This window comes from Bombus affinis, chromosome 15 (assembly GCF_024516045.1).
Source record: "Bombus affinis isolate iyBomAffi1 chromosome 15, iyBomAffi1.2, whole genome shotgun sequence".
Classification (NCBI taxonomy): domain Eukaryota; kingdom Metazoa; phylum Arthropoda; class Insecta; order Hymenoptera; family Apidae; genus Bombus; species Bombus affinis.
Genome location: NC_066358.1, coordinates 2715665 through 2735206, shown reverse-complemented (window position 1 = coordinate 2735206; position 19542 = coordinate 2715665). Strand labels below are relative to the sequence as shown.

At 31.1% G+C, this 19542-nt stretch overlaps 1 protein-coding gene and 1 long non-coding RNA gene across 5 annotated transcripts; one reads left to right on the top strand and one right to left on the bottom strand.

The window, feature by feature from the left end:
* Positions 1–144: 144 nt before the first annotated feature.
* LOC126924940 (leukocyte elastase inhibitor) lies at positions 145–19366 on the bottom strand. Of its 4 annotated transcripts, XM_050739994.1 has the most exons (7): positions 11911–12349; positions 4692–4981; positions 3291–3629; positions 2924–3180; positions 1909–2038; positions 1392–1731; positions 145–1322 (listed from the first exon to the last, which is right to left on the bottom strand). In XM_050739994.1, exons 2-7 carry the CDS (start codon positions 4977–4979, stop codon positions 730–732), a joined length of 1947 nt encoding a protein of 648 aa, XP_050595951.1. In that variant the 5' UTR covers positions 4980–4981; positions 11911–12349; the 3' UTR covers positions 145–729. The 4 variants fall into 4 exon arrangements, with proteins under 4 accessions (XP_050595951.1, XP_050595949.1, XP_050595948.1 ...); XM_050739992.1 differs by lacking the exon at positions 11911–12349 and adding an exon at positions 19254–19366 and having other exon boundaries at positions 145–1731; XM_050739991.1 differs by having other exon boundaries at positions 145–1731; positions 11911–12348.
* LOC126924990 (uncharacterized) lies at positions 7115–7609 on the top strand. Its single transcript, XR_007713772.1, has 2 exons — positions 7115–7262; positions 7344–7609. It is a non-coding gene; the product is annotated as an uncharacterized LOC126924990 (long non-coding RNA).
* Positions 19367–19542: the final 176 nt, after the last annotated feature.

The window sequence follows — 19542 nt, the reverse complement described above, 5'->3', positions numbered from 1 at the left end:
ATCTTTATATCTAAAAACATCCGTCTTTATTGTCCAAAAATAAGTAGATCAAACAAAGTGATAACTAATATATATATGGCTTTGACAATAGTAATGTCAAAACCCTTTTGATATCATTTTCGCTTCAATCAATTATTTCCACAATTGAAAAAAAGAAACGCAGACATTTATTCAATATGATTACATAAAATCTCTTAATAACTTAATCCTATGCTAACAATATAACATTTAATATAATGTCAAATCGCAGTCGGAGATAAAATAATATAATATTAAATTCTGAGAAAATACTGTTCCATTACATGTAGGAAATACAGATATAACATCTATAAATATAGTTTTCGATTCGATTATTTTCATAATTACGTGCATAACTCTAACCTACGAAGGCGGAGATTCAAGGAAAGAATCGTATAAATAAATAGCGCGTGAATATTTGTATCATAACTTCATTGTAGCTTGTTGCGTGCAAAGGAAAAAGCGTTTCCTTCGGTTAAACCGGTTTCTTTCATCGATCCTTCAAATGAAATTACTCATTCAAGGATGGTAATCACCCGCATGACGAGTACTATTCACGAAGAAATGAATTTATGTACGGTCGTTACTGCGAAGATAAGCTGTGATACATAATACCAATTGGAAGAAAGAATGTTAGTAATTGTTCAACGTGATTACTTTCTTCGATAGTTGTCTTCATCGTCATATTCTAAGGAAGACTTGTGTTTCAGATTAGGTAGTCGGATAATTTGGCGTTGGAACGTTTATCGTGCCCCAGAAGAGCACGAGCTTCGATGGGTCGTGTCTGATGAAGAAGATGAAGGGTCGATTCGCAATGAACTTCTTCTGACTTCCATCACGCTCCAATACAACGCTAGTCACGGCTGCGGCTTCGGTACCTTTTTCTGTGATATCCATTTCTACCTTTTGAAGAACATCTGTAGCGAAGAGATGTGGGTTAACCAGATTTGCGCTATTTCTAAGACTGTCCAGCCCGTATGATGGAAGATTCCGATGTCTCACAAAGTCCAGGAAGTTTTGATCAATTGGTCTGGTTTGCCTTCTATTTCTTTCTGTTTGTTCTTCGAAACGATACTTGTTTTCTTCGAGATTTACAATCTTTGCATTATCGTGATATTCTTTGGATCTGCCCTCCACTGTATACGAGCTCCTATCTTTCTTTCCTTTAACGTCACGAATATCACGAGTCTTTCTGAGGAAAAACCCATTCGCCCATTGTTCCACGTTGTAACCACGAATTTTGTCTTCGTACGTAAAGTAATTTCGTTTTACCACACGACCTGTTTGATCTTCGTTTCTCGATTCTGAGGAAGGATAAAAACGAGAGGGGAAGTATATCATGTCGTTGTGATTCTGTGGTTTCTTTTCATTACCATTCTGTGAAGTAGTTATAGTAGGAATTGATTTCGGCCGTGATTCTGATGGCCTCACGTTCGTCTGGTTTCTGTTATTCATATTGGTTACGACATTGGATTGAGATATAAGGCTCAAATCTGCTGTTACTGGATCGAATAAAGACTCGAGACCCAAAGCGGCAAGCGTAGGCCTTAAACTTAGGCTGGTGCTTAATTTCATTCGTGGAAAACCGATGACACATGTTTCGTTCTTTGCATTCTTAATTAAATTCTCGATTATGTCAACTGTTAGTTTATTCTTGAATTCTCGAAGAGCTTTTGCACCTGGAGTTGTTGGAAGCAGAACATACATCGAGAGCTGAAAAGAAATTATGGAATAATTTGATAAGATATGTATGTGTATGTAATAGAAATTTTTAAAGAATTGGGTGAATTTTAATTTTAGTTGCAGTAGAATGGAATAACTAATTTTGAATTGAAATAAAATAACATTATTTGAAAGCTTATATTTGTTGTGAATTTTTAAAATACTTACTTCGCGACCCTTGTATGGAAAACCAATGATCTTCGCGCCCAATTTCTTGTCTAAGTAGAACGGAAACGTGCCTCCATTGTACATCATGTTGACACTAACTGTCTCGTTTGGCTCAATGAAGAATGGTCTCCTATTTAAACAATCGAATTAATTATATAATACGCCATAATTGCAACTGATTATTAACCCATTAAGAGTCAAACAGTGAAATGATGTATAAAAGCTTACACTATTAAAATACTTAAATGAAATAACTTATATTCTTTTATTAATGTACAAAAAATGTAATAGAATAACAGGTACTTTACAGAAATCCATTACAACATGAATAGAACAAATATTTTTATAAAATCGAAGGAACTTAGTAAAAAAAGAAATAGAAACGAAAAGAAATATTACACAAATCCTTGGTTTCTTTTTAATAATTGTAATATTAAAAAAGAAAATTTAATAATGCAAGTTGATTGAAACAAATTTTTCTTATTAAACCCTTTGAGTGCTGAATACTCCCAGCAGAAACAATTCGTGTGGATGACACGCGCATAGCGGTTGCTATCTTTGGAAACGGAATACTTCTTTTGCTAATGTGGACTATGTTGGTTGAATATGCAAGGTGCAACTGAGTTATAATGTATATGTACACCTGTACACTTACAACGTCACCATGGCGGCGACAATGGAATTTTTAATTCCTCTTACAATGTCGCCACGGCGGCGACAACGGAGTGAAAAGGGATATTATTCATATTCATATACAGAAGATAAATGAACTTCCATATTTTTGTTTATGTCGTTGCTAAGAAATGCACATGTATCATCTCATACACTAGTAAAGAATCTCAAGCGCGGGAGAGGTCGAAAAAGTTGATAAACGCATATATGCGTCCTTAGTCCACACAAATAGCTTCTGCTAGACGCATATATTCGTTCATAGCGCTCAAAGAAAAGAGATTACAATGGTCTATGTTCTCTATATAAAACCTACATAAACTTCCTTCATAAAGGAAAATGATACCTTTTCGTAGCTCCATCCAAAAAGTATTGGTCCCATTCTCCATTAAAGTAGAGCGCTGATAAAAGAATCATCGCTGTTCCTGACCCCGGCACATGGTTTAGGATACTTGTAATTTTGCCTTTCGTCTTCTGCCGCACCCACATGTTTATCATCTCCTCTGCCCCTTTTCCATTTCTAACAAAATCCACGTTGAATATATCGGTTTGATAAATCTCTTTACTAAGTAACTTGAATTGCGGCAGTATTGGAAATCCATTCTAAAACACAACCATTAAAATTATAATCAATTACACGTTTTATTTCAAATGAAATCCAATTCCCTTTTCATTTTTCTAAAGTTTAATTCGCTCGTGAAAGGAAATTTTACCTGCACGTATGCCGCTGTGGCGAAGTTCAGTTGCGGTAGAAGTATCCCAGCAGATTCTTTACTTTGAAGTTGGGACAAAAGCACGCCAAACATCTGGTGAACAACCTCAGAATTTTGTGAGATATCAATCCCGGCCTCTAATCCAAGAACCTTGGACGCTTCATCGAAAGTCCTACCCGCAGAACCTGCAAGAACGATTGCCAATATCGCGGCAAGGCTAGTTGGCGAAAAAACTATGTTGTCCCGTTGTTCGATCAAGGATACGCCTCGGGTTCTATGGATCTCTCGTTCTACGTCCAGACCGAATTTCAGTACTCCATTAGCGATGATATTGTTCACCTGTAACGTAATTCCAAATACGTTATTATCCACTTTCAATAGTATATGTTCGTATATTCTATTGATGGAAAATCTTCTTAATTTTCTCAATAAATATCTTTTACGAAAGCTTCCGCTGATTTGAAAAAGAAACGTGCTTGTTTAATTGAAATAAACGTGAACTGTTCACGCGTCATCAGCGACAGCAAAGAAAAATGCGCAGTCAGAGTTAAACAACACTTGTAAACTTTTTCGATCCCAGTATGTGCTCTATTGTGTAACGCGCTGTAAGCTATAACGTTGTGGCGATTTACACAAATTCAAAAACACTTCAAGACCTTTATTCAACGCATAATTACATTTTACGCTGGTAAAATACGAAAAAAGTGAAGCCCCGCAAATTACCATCAAGGTATCATTAATCTATCCGTATGAAACTTTAAGATCACTGTTCAACTGTTAATGTTTATCGGACAACTTGCGTCACTGATGTTGCCTTTTATTTTCATCATGAATTTCTTAAGAGTATTTCATAATTTTATAAGTTACACACTTCTACTACTTTTCGTGACTCATGCGATAATGAATTGAACTGTAAACACCCAAAGCTTCTATCAAAACCTTTCACTGTATGCCTTTTTAATTCTCTTACATTATTTGACTTTTTTTAGATTGAATTCTATTTTTTTATCATTGGAAAATTTCTTAGCGCGTACACGATGCAAAACGAGAACGTACTTAATCTTTATACGTTAAGACGCTAAACAGAATTTTGTATATTTCCATCAATTAAACAATATTTCAAGCTCACAGCAGAAAAACGTGATAAGTACTTTTTGGGTGACTCTATGATATTTTGAAACTAATTTAGACTTAAAAAAGATTAATACATAGCGTGAATAATAGCCTAAAACGTACAGTGGCTACAAAAAGAATTGCCACGTATCCTTATTTTCCAAGAAGCATATATACATACATATAGTACATACAACTAGATATGTATCATTCATATGAATAAAGAAAAAATTACACTTAATCGGGTACGGTCTAAGTACTTACTTTAACAAGTATTTTTATGCTTACATGATTGCCCCAGTCTTGCAACGTGTTTTCGGTAGTAGTTGGATATGATACCTTTGTTCTTCGCGGTGCACCGAGTGCAAGTATTGGCGGTGAAGTTCGTGGTAATTGCGAACTTACTTGATAGGAATTGATTGTACTCTTTACAGAATCTTGTGACTGTACATTTTGAGGGACATTTGGAAAAATGGATGAAGGAACGGTCGTAGATGCGAGCAATTTATCGTCTGGATAGATTAGTTGACCAAAGCAAGTGGCCGTGAGACACAAGAATATAAGCGTAGTCTTCATTTCTGCAAAAAAAAAAAAAAAATAGATAATGGTAATTAGACATATTTTTGTGATATGTGCGTAATTATTTTTGCAGTTAAAATTGTAAGGTAAAGTATTAGAAACAGGTGCTTTGTAAAGGATTCGAATATTTTAATAATATCGAAATATGAAAATTGAAATTTGTTACGAACAAAATTGTTAAAGTTAGTCAATGGAAAATATTATACGTAAATGACTGAGTACTCTAGTATACGAATATCAGCAAAATACGATTACACATAAATGGCTGAACACATTAACATTCGAATGTTATTATTAAAATAATGTGAATGCCCATAAATATCTGCACTCTAGTTATAGTTTCAAAGCTTTTTCTTCGTAAATTACCCTCCAATATATATGAGAAGAGCCGTGATGTTTTGAAGAACCGGTTTTAGAATTTTACCGTTGTTAACCAGTCGAGTGCAGGTATAAATATAATATGCTTTGGTAGTCATTTTTTTCACGAATTGTAAATTCTGCAATCAGCGCCGAATAATTAGTACGATAAATGAAATGAAATAGAAATTTAAACTCCGAAAAACTCAACGAGGATAAAAACTTAATAGATGTCTTTATTTCGATTCTTCGCGTATTTTTCTCTGTGACCGCAGCAAATTAATCTCTTCAGAGATAAATTTAATTTTGGACCGAAGAATATACATATTTAAAATCCATTAAAAAAGAATTTAAAAAATACTGATTAGAGAAAAAGATTAGAGAGAGGATTGATTGGGGAAAAATATTGATAAAACAAGTCTTCGACGAAAAGTAGCTTCGAAAACATTCAAAACAGTAGCTTCTGGTTCATAAATATTCATTTTCTCTGTATATTTGTAAAACTCATCTGATATCTATGCGCTCTTTCCTTTTTCTTTTTCTCTTTCTCTTTCTCTTATACGTGAAATTGTAAGTATGTACAGTCAACGCAAACAACGTTTACGGAATCGCACAACTCTATTTGCATACTACACTTAACCCATGAAATTTTAAAAGTGAAATGCTTTTAAAAGTGAAATTCCTTCAACTTAAGAACGCAGGGCTTCTTCATTCTTTCTACATATTTGTTAGAAAAGGAAAAAGGATGCTAAAGGAGAAAAGAAGAAGCAAAGGGGTATTATTTTTAACAAACACATTCATTTATTACGAAAAGTAATAGCAAATGAAAAGGAAGTAGCTTAATCGTTGTTAATTAATTGTTTTGCTGTAATGATAAACTACAATTGATTTAAACGTTTCGTTATCATTTCACCAAGATACATATGGTCGTACCAATTTCCTATTTGCATATGTTATCGCGTTTTATTTGCGTATTCCATACTAACTATTTATATAAAAACTGTAAATAAATTAGATTGAAAATATGGACTATTAATTAGCGCTAGTTTATTAAAAGATATTGAAAAGTAGCTTCTAATTCACAGGTATTTTGTCCTAAAAACTATTTTACAAAAAAAACTCTTTTTTCACAAATTCATATAAAAAAATAAAATTTATCTTCATCAAAAATTCCTGTTAAAAGGATTTTTTTCCAAATATGGAATTCATCGAAATTCTATATCTCTTTCGTTAACGACACAATTATGCAGAAAGAAAACATATTTAAGAACCTATTTTAAGACAAACTCAGAAAAATTTAACTTACCAATTTATTAGAATATCAATATCAATATGATTCCCATCTTATCTACTACCAAATCGAAAAATTAACGAACAGGATGAAAATTTATTAATAATTTTCTTTACATGCGATATTTGCTCTACCCTAACATGTTCAACATCAATCATTAATTTTCAAGACGTAGCAATAATTACGATACAACAACATCACTATCCATTATCATCATTAAGCGACTAAGAAAGCAACGACGCTAATTTTGGTATTATTTAACATATACGTCGTTCCTCCACTGGCGAGAAAATAACAAAGATACTAATGTATTGTTACACGTACGTAGCGTTAGCTATCGATCTGTCTGCGGGTATTTCACGACACTATAAAATGCTTTTGCTCGCGTCATTGAAGATTAGAGTTGACAATATCGTGGTAGCGAGCATCCAGTGGGAAAACCCACATCAAACGTTATCCTTGGTCAACTGCGAGATGAACGATGATGCATGACCGAGACACATAAGTTCGATTGTACATTTTAAGTGAATGAAACGTGTACGAACATGCGTCGTAAAATTGTATCAACGGCCAGGTGCACTTTTACGGATCGATGAAGATTATTTCAGGCTTGTTTGAAAGAAACGTAAAAGGTAAATGTATTCAGCTGCTTATGAGATTTGATGTTGGATGAGATAGTTAAAAGACAATGTTAAGATGTTTTGTAATTGTAGGAAGAACGTGGTTTATCCGTTTAATTCGCTTTTTGAAGGAAGAAGAAATGTTTCGTAATGCACGATGACTTAGATCGTTTACAATTAAATATTAGAAGTAGTAAAATAGCCGAAAGAACTAAATTGCACTTTTATTGAAATTTTTGTGATTATACGATTACGTAATTGTAGTAAAAATTTAATAGATTTTGAGGAATTTGTGTTTTCGAAAATTTAAATAACCTTTTGTAAAATATATAAATAAAAGCTTGTTTTTCTTCTGGCAATATATATTTTATTAAAAAGCCAGAAGTTTTGTATTTCTGATATTTTCAGAATTTTCTTTCCAATTGAAACTATGCATGAAGATTCTATTTTCAGGAATACAATTTTCACCTGGTACAATTCTATATATCTGTAATATAATCTTCTGCAGTTTAAAGACAATAGAAACCCAAAAGAAAGGTAACGCAGGATTATACCACGTGCCTGACCTTTTAAGAATCTTCTTTCCAATCAAAATGCTTGTTGCGAATTCTACTTTCAGAATTGGAAAATTCCGTTCGTTATAACTCTTATATATAATTTCATACAAAATAAGGACAATGGAAGCCCAAAAGGAAACTGACTATCTAAATCCCCAGAATTTGTCAATTAATATAATCGAACAATAAGAGAAATATCGAAGAATCCACCTTAATCTCTAAAAATTTTCTTAACCTTCGGTACGAATTGTCTTCTTGGAAGCAGGTGTCTATCTCAAAATTGCATCAATGACTACCATTGTCTACCATTCCTTGAAAGTTCGATTTTCCAATTATCACGATACGCGATCTCTTTCTCTATTTTATTGCCATGTATAGTCACGACAAGCGCATCTTCAATAAACTAGTCATTCGAGTGTAGGAATTTCATGACTATCACGAACTCGACCCTCTATAATTATTCATCTTCGTTGAAGATCCGTGTCTGAAAGGATCATTGCTGATCACGGATAGCTTCGAAGAAGATTTAACAGGATTCAAGTGTAGGACAAGGAGGCATAGAGAGAGGACGAATATGAAGATGAAGAACTTAATATCATCGTAATTCATTAAGCGTCATAGTTTATATATCCTTGTATGAAGACCTTACCACCTTCTGATCCCGAAAGTAATACGCTCGACCATGATTCTTCAATTTTTAGTTACGCGTCGATATAATCGATAAGTTTTATGAGTAATAAAACATGAATTGTGAAACACAAAGAAAAAGAGAAAAAAAATGTTCAAGAGTGAGTTATACTTAAGAAGGTATTCAATCATTGAGAAGTCAAATTAGCTGTTTCTATGTGCATTCTGATAATTCTTTGATTTTAATATCATATCGTACGTTTTATTTATTACTCTGACTACTCAGAAACCTAAGCGATTAACTTTCGTGATGTTATTTAGTCTATCCTAAATGGCTCAATAAAATTGTAGAATAAAGTATACTGGCTAGAACTGTACCAAATTATGTCATCTAGTGTCCTATGACGGATCTGTACTACAAGATACAAAGAATAGTTATTAATAAAGGAGATAGATGATATAATGTATCTACTATTTGATGGTGAAGCTATGACGTGATTATTTGCCCTTTTCAGTGTGTATCAAATCGTATATCTTTCTTATTATCTATGATGTAAACTCACTTATGCAAGGTCTGTTGAATTTCAGGACTTTTAAATATTAACAACTGAAAAATAAAACCTTAGATACACTATACTATCCAGTTATAGAAAAACAAAGCTACAATAAACTACAATGAATGAAAAATGAATTTCTTTGTTAATAAAGATTCAGCTTTAACTCAATTAACATCTAGGAAAATGTAAACAGTGAATTTATAAACAGAAAAATTTTATATCAATATTAGAAGATAGTAGACAGAGGATTATAACTAGTAATGTGATGAAAATAAATAGATGTATATAACTATACATCTTAGTAAAAGTTAAGAATAATTCTGTCAAAAATTGTTCGTGCACACTTTCAATAACTGCAAAAATGTAAAGTTTAAAACTCGTTATTTCGAAAGGCACGATAGTTTTATTATTCACAGATACTATCTTTACGTCTTGCTTGACAATTTCCTAATCAATAATATGATTTAAACTAGAAGTTATATATTATAAATTCCTGTTTAACAATTTCATAATCTTTTATCGCATAGTATCATCAAATAATTTATACATCGTAAAATTTATTTTCAAAACTTTCTTATTTTCTTTCATCGTCAAACTTATTATTGCTAATCAAAGATATTTATTACCAATGGTAACCTGTAACTGATATGTAAAATTTCACCAATCATGATGGATGAATTGTGCAAGAGAACCTGAGGTTAATATATTACTTTATTGCTTTATAATTATTATACTTTGTTGCTATATTAATTAATCATTGTATCAAGTTAGTATGTTTATAATATTATATTATATAATATAATATTGCATTTTTATATTATTAATATATTGCTTTAGTGTGTAAATATTTTAGCCAAAGAAGAATGTGTCATACTTCTGTGAATCACTGTAACTGGAAATTGCTTTGGCGAGGACCGGATGATCATTATTCGACGTGGTGAAAAATAATCATTGTTTGAGAACAATAAACAGCAAAATTGTTCCAAATCATATACGTATATCGTTGTTCCGATCGTGATACCCTTTGAATTAGTTTCTGTTAAAAACGGAATCAAACGATCAAGCGACTGTGCGTTCAGCTACAGGATACTGTAATTGTTGGCGACACAATCACGTGGATATCTGCTCCTTCTGAAACTGGTTCCGCAAATAATATTTGGATTTTGCACATTCCCAGAAACTCCACGGAATTTGCCTCCATCTGTTAGAATTCGCATCGTCTGACCAAGCACGATGATTTATCATTACTACCATTATTTTTTTGTTTATTTGCTACTATCGCTCGTTTATCGTTACTTGTGGTTACTATCGCTAGTATTGTGCCTCTTTAAAACTGTTTCGCCGATTCGAGATTGCTTTTATTTGACACAAAACATAAATTATTAAATCATTGAGTGTAACTGTCCTTTTGGAGAAAAAAATTTGAATGGAAAAAGAATCCCAAATAAGTATTATTTCTTTCCTAAACGATGAAACGTATATCGTATTCGATGTAGAAAAAAAATTATTTGATGCATTAATTGCAATGATTTCTAAGTTGTCTTCTTTTTAATCAAAAAGTGTCTTTTAGAATTCATCCGAACTTTCCAGATAATCCCATGTGCCTTCAAAATTTATATTGCCATAAAAATTTTCCGAATAATCACGAAAGTACTCCAAACTTCCATAAAACTTCCATTATAATCATGTAATCATGAAAGAAGCATTTATAACTTACTTGAGTTATTATCCAATTCCTCTTTCTTAAAATTCGTTTAAACATTCAAAATACCTGCACATGTTACTTAAACTGTTCTATACCTAAACTATGTTTGTATTGCCAAGATACTCGAATATCCTTTCACGTGTAGCAGAACTTAATAATCCCAAATTTTCAAGTCTTCCATAATTATTATCATAGAAATGTTTTATTAGCACTTAATTCTACCTTCTTAAAATTCATCAAAATGTCCAATATAATCCCATTCTATCAAAAAGCTTCTACGAATGATACAACATTCCTTTGCAATGAATATCTTTGGAATCAAACATCATATCTTAAACAGAAAGGTATAAATATTCATGAATTTTTATTTACATGCGATAGCTTTCTCTTCAAAATTAACCTTTAGTAAGATCTTAACCTCTTTGCGATCTCATATGTACAGTGTCATCTATAGATGTTTGGGCATTCTCTTTGAAATTATATTACGAATATATGAAATATATTCCTACTTTTCTCAAATGAAACTTTTTAATTCAATCTCCCCTTTTAGTTTAGTTTCAATCGAATCGATATTTGAGACATTGATAAGAACAATGGTCAATATTTATTACTATAAATAAAAAAGTAATATATCAAAAATGAATGAAAACTGATAGTGCGAAAACACCTGAATTAGCTGATTAAATTTTGTATAGATTTTATGAATCATCGACTGTTGATTATAGATAGATATGAAATTTGAGTAATGGTAATATATTCCTTCTTTCAATTTAAATTTATCAAAGTATTTGATTCCAGATTCTAGATATAGCATAATGTAAAAAATAGAACAATAGAGAAATATTGCTCTATCAATGTTCCTCTATCTAGATTATAGATTTTTGTGCATTTACGAGAAACTTGAAGATGAAGACAATTAAAATACGTGAAATGTATAAAATATATTAGTCGTTCTAATATCCAATAGGTGAAACAAATCGTTGCTAAATTTTTACTTTCTTGTAGTTTGCGTTTACAAAATTACAAGCTAACATAAAGATTCGCAGTCTAAGCATAACTTTGAAAATATAACAAAAACCTCGATGTTTTGATAGAATTACGTCAGGTATCAGAATATGTGACACAAGCTCCGCATTCTGATCACTGAATCCCTCGACCTCCTTCAACTATCTCCCGTTAATACAGAACACTCTGATTCTTGTCCTCTTACATACCTTTTCAAATGTCTTCAGAGTATCTTCTTCCGAATGTCGCGTCTCTTTCTCTTGCAGTTTCCACTCGAACACCGTGCGCTCTTTTCACTGATAAATTAAATCGTCGAGGCCAATTTACTTGTCATAGTATCATGAAAGACAGCGAAACGATATAATGGATAAAGAATGGTGAAGAAAATGAAAATGTCACGTGTGTTTGATAAAAAGTCGAAGATCTTCTGCATGCGTGTCCTCGTCGACAGAATGAAACACAGTACTTGTCTTGTTGATAGATCGACAGCCACGAGACGACTGAGTTAGTACGGTCTCCGTTGTGCTTTATTGTATTTACCGGTTTCGTCTCTGCCACTTCCCCTTGCCGTACGCGATGCTTCCTACAGTTTGTATATGCGAAAGAGGGGATGTCACTGTACAATATCATTTCTAGGGATCGGATCGAACACCTCGGCGCTGGGGTCAGCCTATGAAAAACTAATATTGTCAAATATTGTTGACCCACGGATTTCCTAGATAAATGACTGTTTTACAACCAGAAATTTATATATATCACATTTTGAAAACAGCTTCCGTGATGAGACAAAGTCAACAGTGCTATATCTTTTTCTTGAAATCGGAGGCATTGATGGACATATGGTGTGCGATTGTAAATATTATACGAGTACATAGGAAATGCATTTTTTTACGCACTTATAGCATATAGCAATATGCACAAAACGTGCATTACATGGAAAAATGTATCGATTATCTAAAGTAGAGTGTGTTTTAACAAATAGGTGAAGGTAATCTTTGCTACGGTTTATTAATATAATAATTTATAATATTAATATTATTATAAGCATTATCTTAATATTATTTCTTTTTTGTGTATAGGACGAGAGTCAATGATTTTGTATGTTTCTTAAACTTAAAAGACCCACCGAATGCGATTGAAAATAAATCAGAGGGGAAATACATCTATGCTTTGATTCCATTTGTTTAGTTACATTTATACAAATGCTGAATTTGTATAAATATTCGCAATTTACTGATGACTTATGTAACAAAATAAAATAAATAGAGAACGTAGAATAAAATCTTTTCATTTAGACCTTGGTTTTCGAGAGAATCGATTTTGGTATCCTTGATAAAATTTTTCTTTGTGCTTTGTTGAATTTGTACTTTGTTGAATCTAATAATCTAATAATTTATAAAAGTCGCGTAGGCATTCTAAATATAGAAACAATGGTGTTACTGTACCGTATTGTATGCATATAATTACGTATGTAAGTGCACTATTGCATATGCAGCTAATTTTCAAAGTCTGTTTTTGCATAAGAAATCATCTGCCCGCTCCACAAACCTCCCAAAATCAATTTTCTTAAAACCTAGATAAGTTTTAGATGAAAAAAACTTTATTCTACATTTTTGGTGAAATGATTTCCTGTTTTTTCTATAAATTTCATCTCACTTACAAATGCATACATACTTTGCAGATTTTCAAAATCAATTTGAAAGACAAACTCCAATTTTTTTTAATTTCAATTCTGCATATTTTGGATCCACTTCTTATTATACAAGACTTGATCCGAGCAATGATTGGCTTATGACGATTCAAATTTTCTTTTGTTTATTGACTGTGGTAAATTCTTATTATTTCTTTCTTATTGTTTTCGGCAGGTCGTTCATTTTTTGAGTCAGCTCTTTTTCGTAGTCCTTAATGTATTGCATATGTATTGTATTTTCTATCGTTTATTTATTTTTGGATAAGCTAGCGTTTATACAAGACTTTACTTTGAGCCATATCTTGAGGCATTTAGGAGGCAGGAGCCTTAAATTTGGCGTAAGTCAATATTACATAAAGGTTATTTGAAATAATAAATGCTTATGATAATTGGATTGATTTGTTTGTTTCCCAAGAAATAAAGAATACCTAGATTAATTGCCAATTATTTAGCAAAAATTTATTCAACACACGCAAGCTTTTTTCTGAGAAAGTTCGTTACTGACATTTTACATTTTTCTGTAATGTTATACATATTGTCATTTATTTTATGCATATTATTTTTCTGTTATATATAGCCATGATATTTCGTGTTAGCGATGATAAGCTATAATCGTTCTGCGCAGTACATGGATTAAAAGAGATTAATTTTGTTCCGACAGAAAAACCCACAGAGGAACACTGTGAGGTCCTAGACGAAAAAGTTTATAGTAAGGTTGTACAGGTAGACATTCGAATAGAATATTCCAATAAAAACCAGAAACTGTTTTAAACAAGTTTTACAAAGCGTAATTTAAAAGGAGTATTACATTGACATGTGTAAACATCTATTTGTATGAGACAATATAGATTGCCGAATTTTCTGAACTGGAAATACCGGAACCTTTCGGAAAAACCTAATCCCTGGCGTCAGTTCAGGTATCGCCCTGTCCTTGACAAAAGAAGGTGCGCCAAGGGCATATAATAGAGTTGTCGTAACACTCAGGATGCTGTTAATTGAAAAATTAACATTTTCAAGGTATCAGCGTGCATTCAGAGCATGTGAGGCAAACCTTCTATAGTCGGAGAAAAACATTCATCAGACATTTTTCAACATTTCGATAGATATCATGCAATAGCAAAAACAAACGAACCAGTCAAACGCTTTATCACACATTCAAACTCCAGAACGTTATCTCCACTAAAACAACAACGACGAAATTTTTGTAGCCGCTTCATATTTCTTGGAAAAGTCACCACTTGTTATCGAATGTGTCTCTAAACTTCTTCGTGTTCCTATATTTTCTTTTATATTTAATATAAATACATATATGTTTATATTATATATATATATATATATATATATTTATATTATATATATTTATATTATATATATTTGGTAATACATATATATATATTTCTAAATAGAGAAATTGAATTATAAAGCCTCAATTTATTTATCTTTAATGGGTAATAATATTACACAATTTTTAATAATCTGCCGTCATATATCACTGGATTTCCCAACAAAAACGTGCGATAAAGGGGAAGCTATAAACGCCCATTGTATCTTATTATTTTAGTAACATAATTAATAAGAACATCACATAGCTTTTCATGTTTCGTAGAACATCAACTAATTTTGTTATTTAACTGTGTATTTAACTTCTCCATGTAACTGACGATAAGGGTCGAATTGTAAACATTTAAATTGTATTTCTAAATTATTACATAAATAAATCATTATATTAATGTTTTTCAGAATAACAATTAATTCGCAGTGAGGATTGAGTCGTAAATCCTTAAAATGAAATTCAATCGTATTATGTATATCTCGTTACAATATCTTAATTTTTTGTAATAATAACGCTACACACTTTTTAGTAATCTTTGACATATAAATTAATTTTATTAAGGAATTTTCCTAATGAATGATATTTGGCAAATTGTATAACTCAATTTGCTAAAAAATGAAGCCTTCGATCCAATTTTATTATTTTTGATTTTGATACACTGAATTTTCAAGTTACTTTTACATTAATAATCTGTCTCTCACCTCTGTATAAATAGACAATTTCGGAATAATAAATACGATTTGTTTGAATAGCTAATACATTTGAAAAAGCATAAGGTAATCGTAGATGTGGGTTTTCCCAAGGGTACATTTAAAGGAAGGGTTATTGCTGGAATCGTATTTATCATCCTTTTCAATAGTAGCAAATCATTTTCTCGAGAAATAAATACTTAAAGTGTAGAATCATGTCATTTTATATATACTCATAAATTTTTCTAATATCGATTCAGCAGTGAAAACAAGATATCACGGTTAAACAGTAATACACCCAATAGATATGGCCATACATGAATGAGCTATCTTCTTGGAGAAACTAATTCTGAGATTTTGATTAATACCATGTGCCAATGACGCATTTGAAAACAAAAGATCTGCCAGAATTTTATTCAATGACGTTTTTCAGTCGAAAAAATAACCGCGAGCCTGTGTTTCTCAAAGCGTTTGATTTCTTTTATAAATAGAATAATATTAATGTCGAATTGAAATATTATTATAAGAAAAGATGATATTTTATGAAAAAAAAAAAAAAAAAAAAAAATAAAGAAGGCTGCAAATAAGATCAAGTTTAATATTTGTTCCATTATTATCGATTTAAAAAAGGTAGTAAGGTCATAAAAGAGCAAATATTATTTCGTCAGCCCCTTTTTGTTTGCAGCAAATAAAAGATATACGATCACTAGAATTGCGTGACTGGTATTAATATCCATACACGAAGGTTATATTTTTAGATAATAAGGTATACATATATATATATTTCAATTATATTTAAAAAATAGTTCCATATTCCAGGTATTTTTCGTAATACGATATAAAGTATACCATTATATAAATTATATATAGTTTATACTACAAGTCTTAATATTATATTATAATTTAATTACAAATAACTATAATAAAATATTATATCATAAATTAAATTTATTTTAATTTATTGAACAGAGGTGTGGGTTGCAACTTTTTAAAATTAGAAAACTTCTAGAACTAAAAAAATGATCCTTATTTACCCCAGAAGTTCTACAGAGACAATATTTTCCGTCATTTGGTGTACTACTATCTCGGAATTTTCTTAAATTTAATTTAATCATTTTATCAAATTTGACTTTTAAAAAATCTATGATCTAATTAGATTGCCATCCGAAAATTCTTTCATTTCATTAGGATTCTCTTGCGTAATAATTTATCAACTAATACCAGTAATGACTAATATTAATAAAAGTGAATACCTAACAACATATTTGAAATAATCGCAGATGAACAATGTCATCGTTAATGAAATATTGAAATTCGCCGAGTCTGTAGTTCATTTTTTTTATCTAAAAAAATCTCTTAAATACGTACAAATCTGCAGTTTACTCATAATTTATCAATGTTCTCCTATAAGTACTACCAAAATTCATAGTAGTTGACAGTTTATCTTCAGAATTAAACGTGAATAAATCTCTTCTAGACAGGTAACTAATTACACGCGATCGGGAAATTCGAACAATCGATTATTACGAGGATCATTGGAACGGAATCACGGGACTTCTTTTATTTTCGATTATGCATACCTATCCCATTAGATAGCGTTACATGATTGTATCCACGCGCGTCGAATTCAGCCGCAACAATCGACAAAACAGATAAGGATCACGAAGTCCGCAGGAAAGATTCTGCTGATAATTAATCGCCATTCATATAAATAGAAAATCGATTAGCACCACTTTTGCCTCTGTAACTGTGTTAATATCTCTACTGTTAGTCACGCAAATGATTGTTTTCTTTTTCCTCGGGGCAGAGGCAGCATAGGGTGCGTTATTTGAGAATGACTTTTTATTCAAATTAAACCTCATTTAAATACTATTCGATTTTAATCCCTTGATTATTTGCCATTTATTCGTTCTTTCATTCGTTCTTCGAAACTTATTCATTTTTAACTTTTATATTATTGGTCGATATAGGAAGTTATATTAATACTTATAATGTATTATATAATATATTATACATTGATAATATTCACAATGATATACATAAAAACCTAAATTTAGATAAACGTCCGTAATCTAAAAATATAACTTCTTTCGAGCGCTGATCGGAAGTCGTGTCACGAAATTTCACAATGCGTGGGACTAATTTGGAAAGTGATGCAAATTATGTGAAATCGTATTTGACTTAGAAGGAACTTATGTACGTAATAAGATACGAATCGCGAAGTTCTTCGTTTCGATGGAAGCTGTACAGTTTCGAAGAAGAAATTTACATAGGAGGAAAAAAAAACATATGGAAAATGGTGCACTCTTGCGTATATTGTAAAATATTATACGATAACAGAGCGTTACACAACATAAAAGGAAAATCGTGTTTATACGAAAAAGGCAATCGACATATGCAAATATACGTACGTCAAGCAAGGATTGGATACAATTTCATTTGTGTTTAGTTTTAAAGAAGAGCTTGGGAATACCGAGCACAGTGGGAATGCACAGTGGTGATTAATCATGCTTCATAGTCGATGGGAACGATTCATTATTGAAGCAGATTTCCAATTATATCGACCAAGGTGGGATATTTTTAAAAGATTATTTTATTTTTATTCCGGATCACGCTAGTGAATTTCGATGATTTATTCATTAAACATAGGCGACTGGTCATAGAAGAATATCGTGGACAATATTTGAATTATTGAAATTTTTGTTGTAATCTTGACTATGTAACGATATTGAATATATCTGGTATATGTAAGTAAATAATATCGTATAGTATATCTATTATAATATTATATTATTTATTTAAATTAATATAAATGTTACGTATCATGTCTTGTTTTGATTTTTATAAACTTTCTTTGTATATTTATAATAATAATGTACATGTATTTTAGGTATCATGTAATATTTTTGATATAACTGAATAATTGTCAACATAATAGATAGAATTTTACCGGAAATTTAATATCACAGGGTACATATTAGATGCAGAATTCAAATGCCAAGAAAGGTTAGATCGCATCTAAAGTTTTGTTTGTAACATTTACTTGGTCAAAATTGCCTAGCTAAACTGATGAATCAAATCTGATTATACATGTAAGATATTTTGTGCATTATCTCTATGACATTTTAGATCAGATAATATGTATTCGGATGTATTATATAGTTATTGGAGAAGTATCAATATTTAAATGAACTGAGAAACCTCTTTGCTTCGGTTAAGGAATATAAATTAAGAAACGATCTTATATATATATTAGTAATTGCGCATTTTATTTTATATAAATAATGCTGTAAATATCATTCGAGTTAAAATGAAACTAACCAAATTTTATACACCAATGTTTTTCAAAGTAAGTGGTAAAACAAAGCTTTTAAAATGCTGTTTTCATTACAATACATACAAATTCTAAATATGATTAAAAGAAAGATACAGGAAAGAATATAATAAGAAAATTTTGAAGGTCAAACATTAACCTTTTTCTCTTTAATTATTATGCAAAAGATGCGTTTGGTGACCTCTCTTCTACTAATACATATGCACGAGAACCTGTTGTTTTATAATCTGCTTCGATAATATCCCTAACACTTACTTGCTCTACTTGTACTGAAGATGCAAATTTATACATATAAGTAAGAAAGCTACGTAGCAGCAACTAGTTTCATACATAGAGGTTAAAAATATATCTGAAGATACAGTACGCCAGTCATATAAAACATACGTTACTATGTTATCGTGTAAGTGGATGCGATATGAGAATGAAAAGAAAACGTTACATAGAGGCCCCTTCCATCATTGGCAAATAATGCCGCTCGTTGATCAGTGTTACACTTACATATTTACCTGTAAGGCACGTTCTCTTTTTATAACTATATCGCCTTTACACTCGTTCACGCACTCTATCTCTATATCTCTATGGTTTCACACATATGTATGTATAACAATAAAAGAATTTTTCTGTTTACAATGCTCCATTTTAATCTAAAAAATTCCTGTTTTATATATAATCCAATCTATTATGACTTTAATTATTAATTTAGTATCATCTCAATTTAATTCTTTTTTATGGACAAAAATAATATGGAATATAATGTTGAAATTCAATAATTGTACTACGATAAAAGATATATAT

Excerpts from the sequence above, each read along its gene's own strand:
- LOC126924940 (XM_050739992.1), bottom strand. The coding sequence starts at position 4,979 with ATGAAGACTACGCTTATATTCTTGTGTCTCACGGCCACTTGCTTTGGT. Across the intron at positions 3,181-3,290 it reads CCACAGCGGCATACGTGCAG|AATGGATTTCCAATACTGCC; the intron begins GTAAAATTTCCT and ends GTTGTGTTTTAG. Across the intron at positions 2,039-2,923 it reads TTGGATGGAGCTACGAAAAG|GAGACCATTCTTCATTGAGC; the intron begins GTATCATTTTCC and ends TTGTTTAAATAG.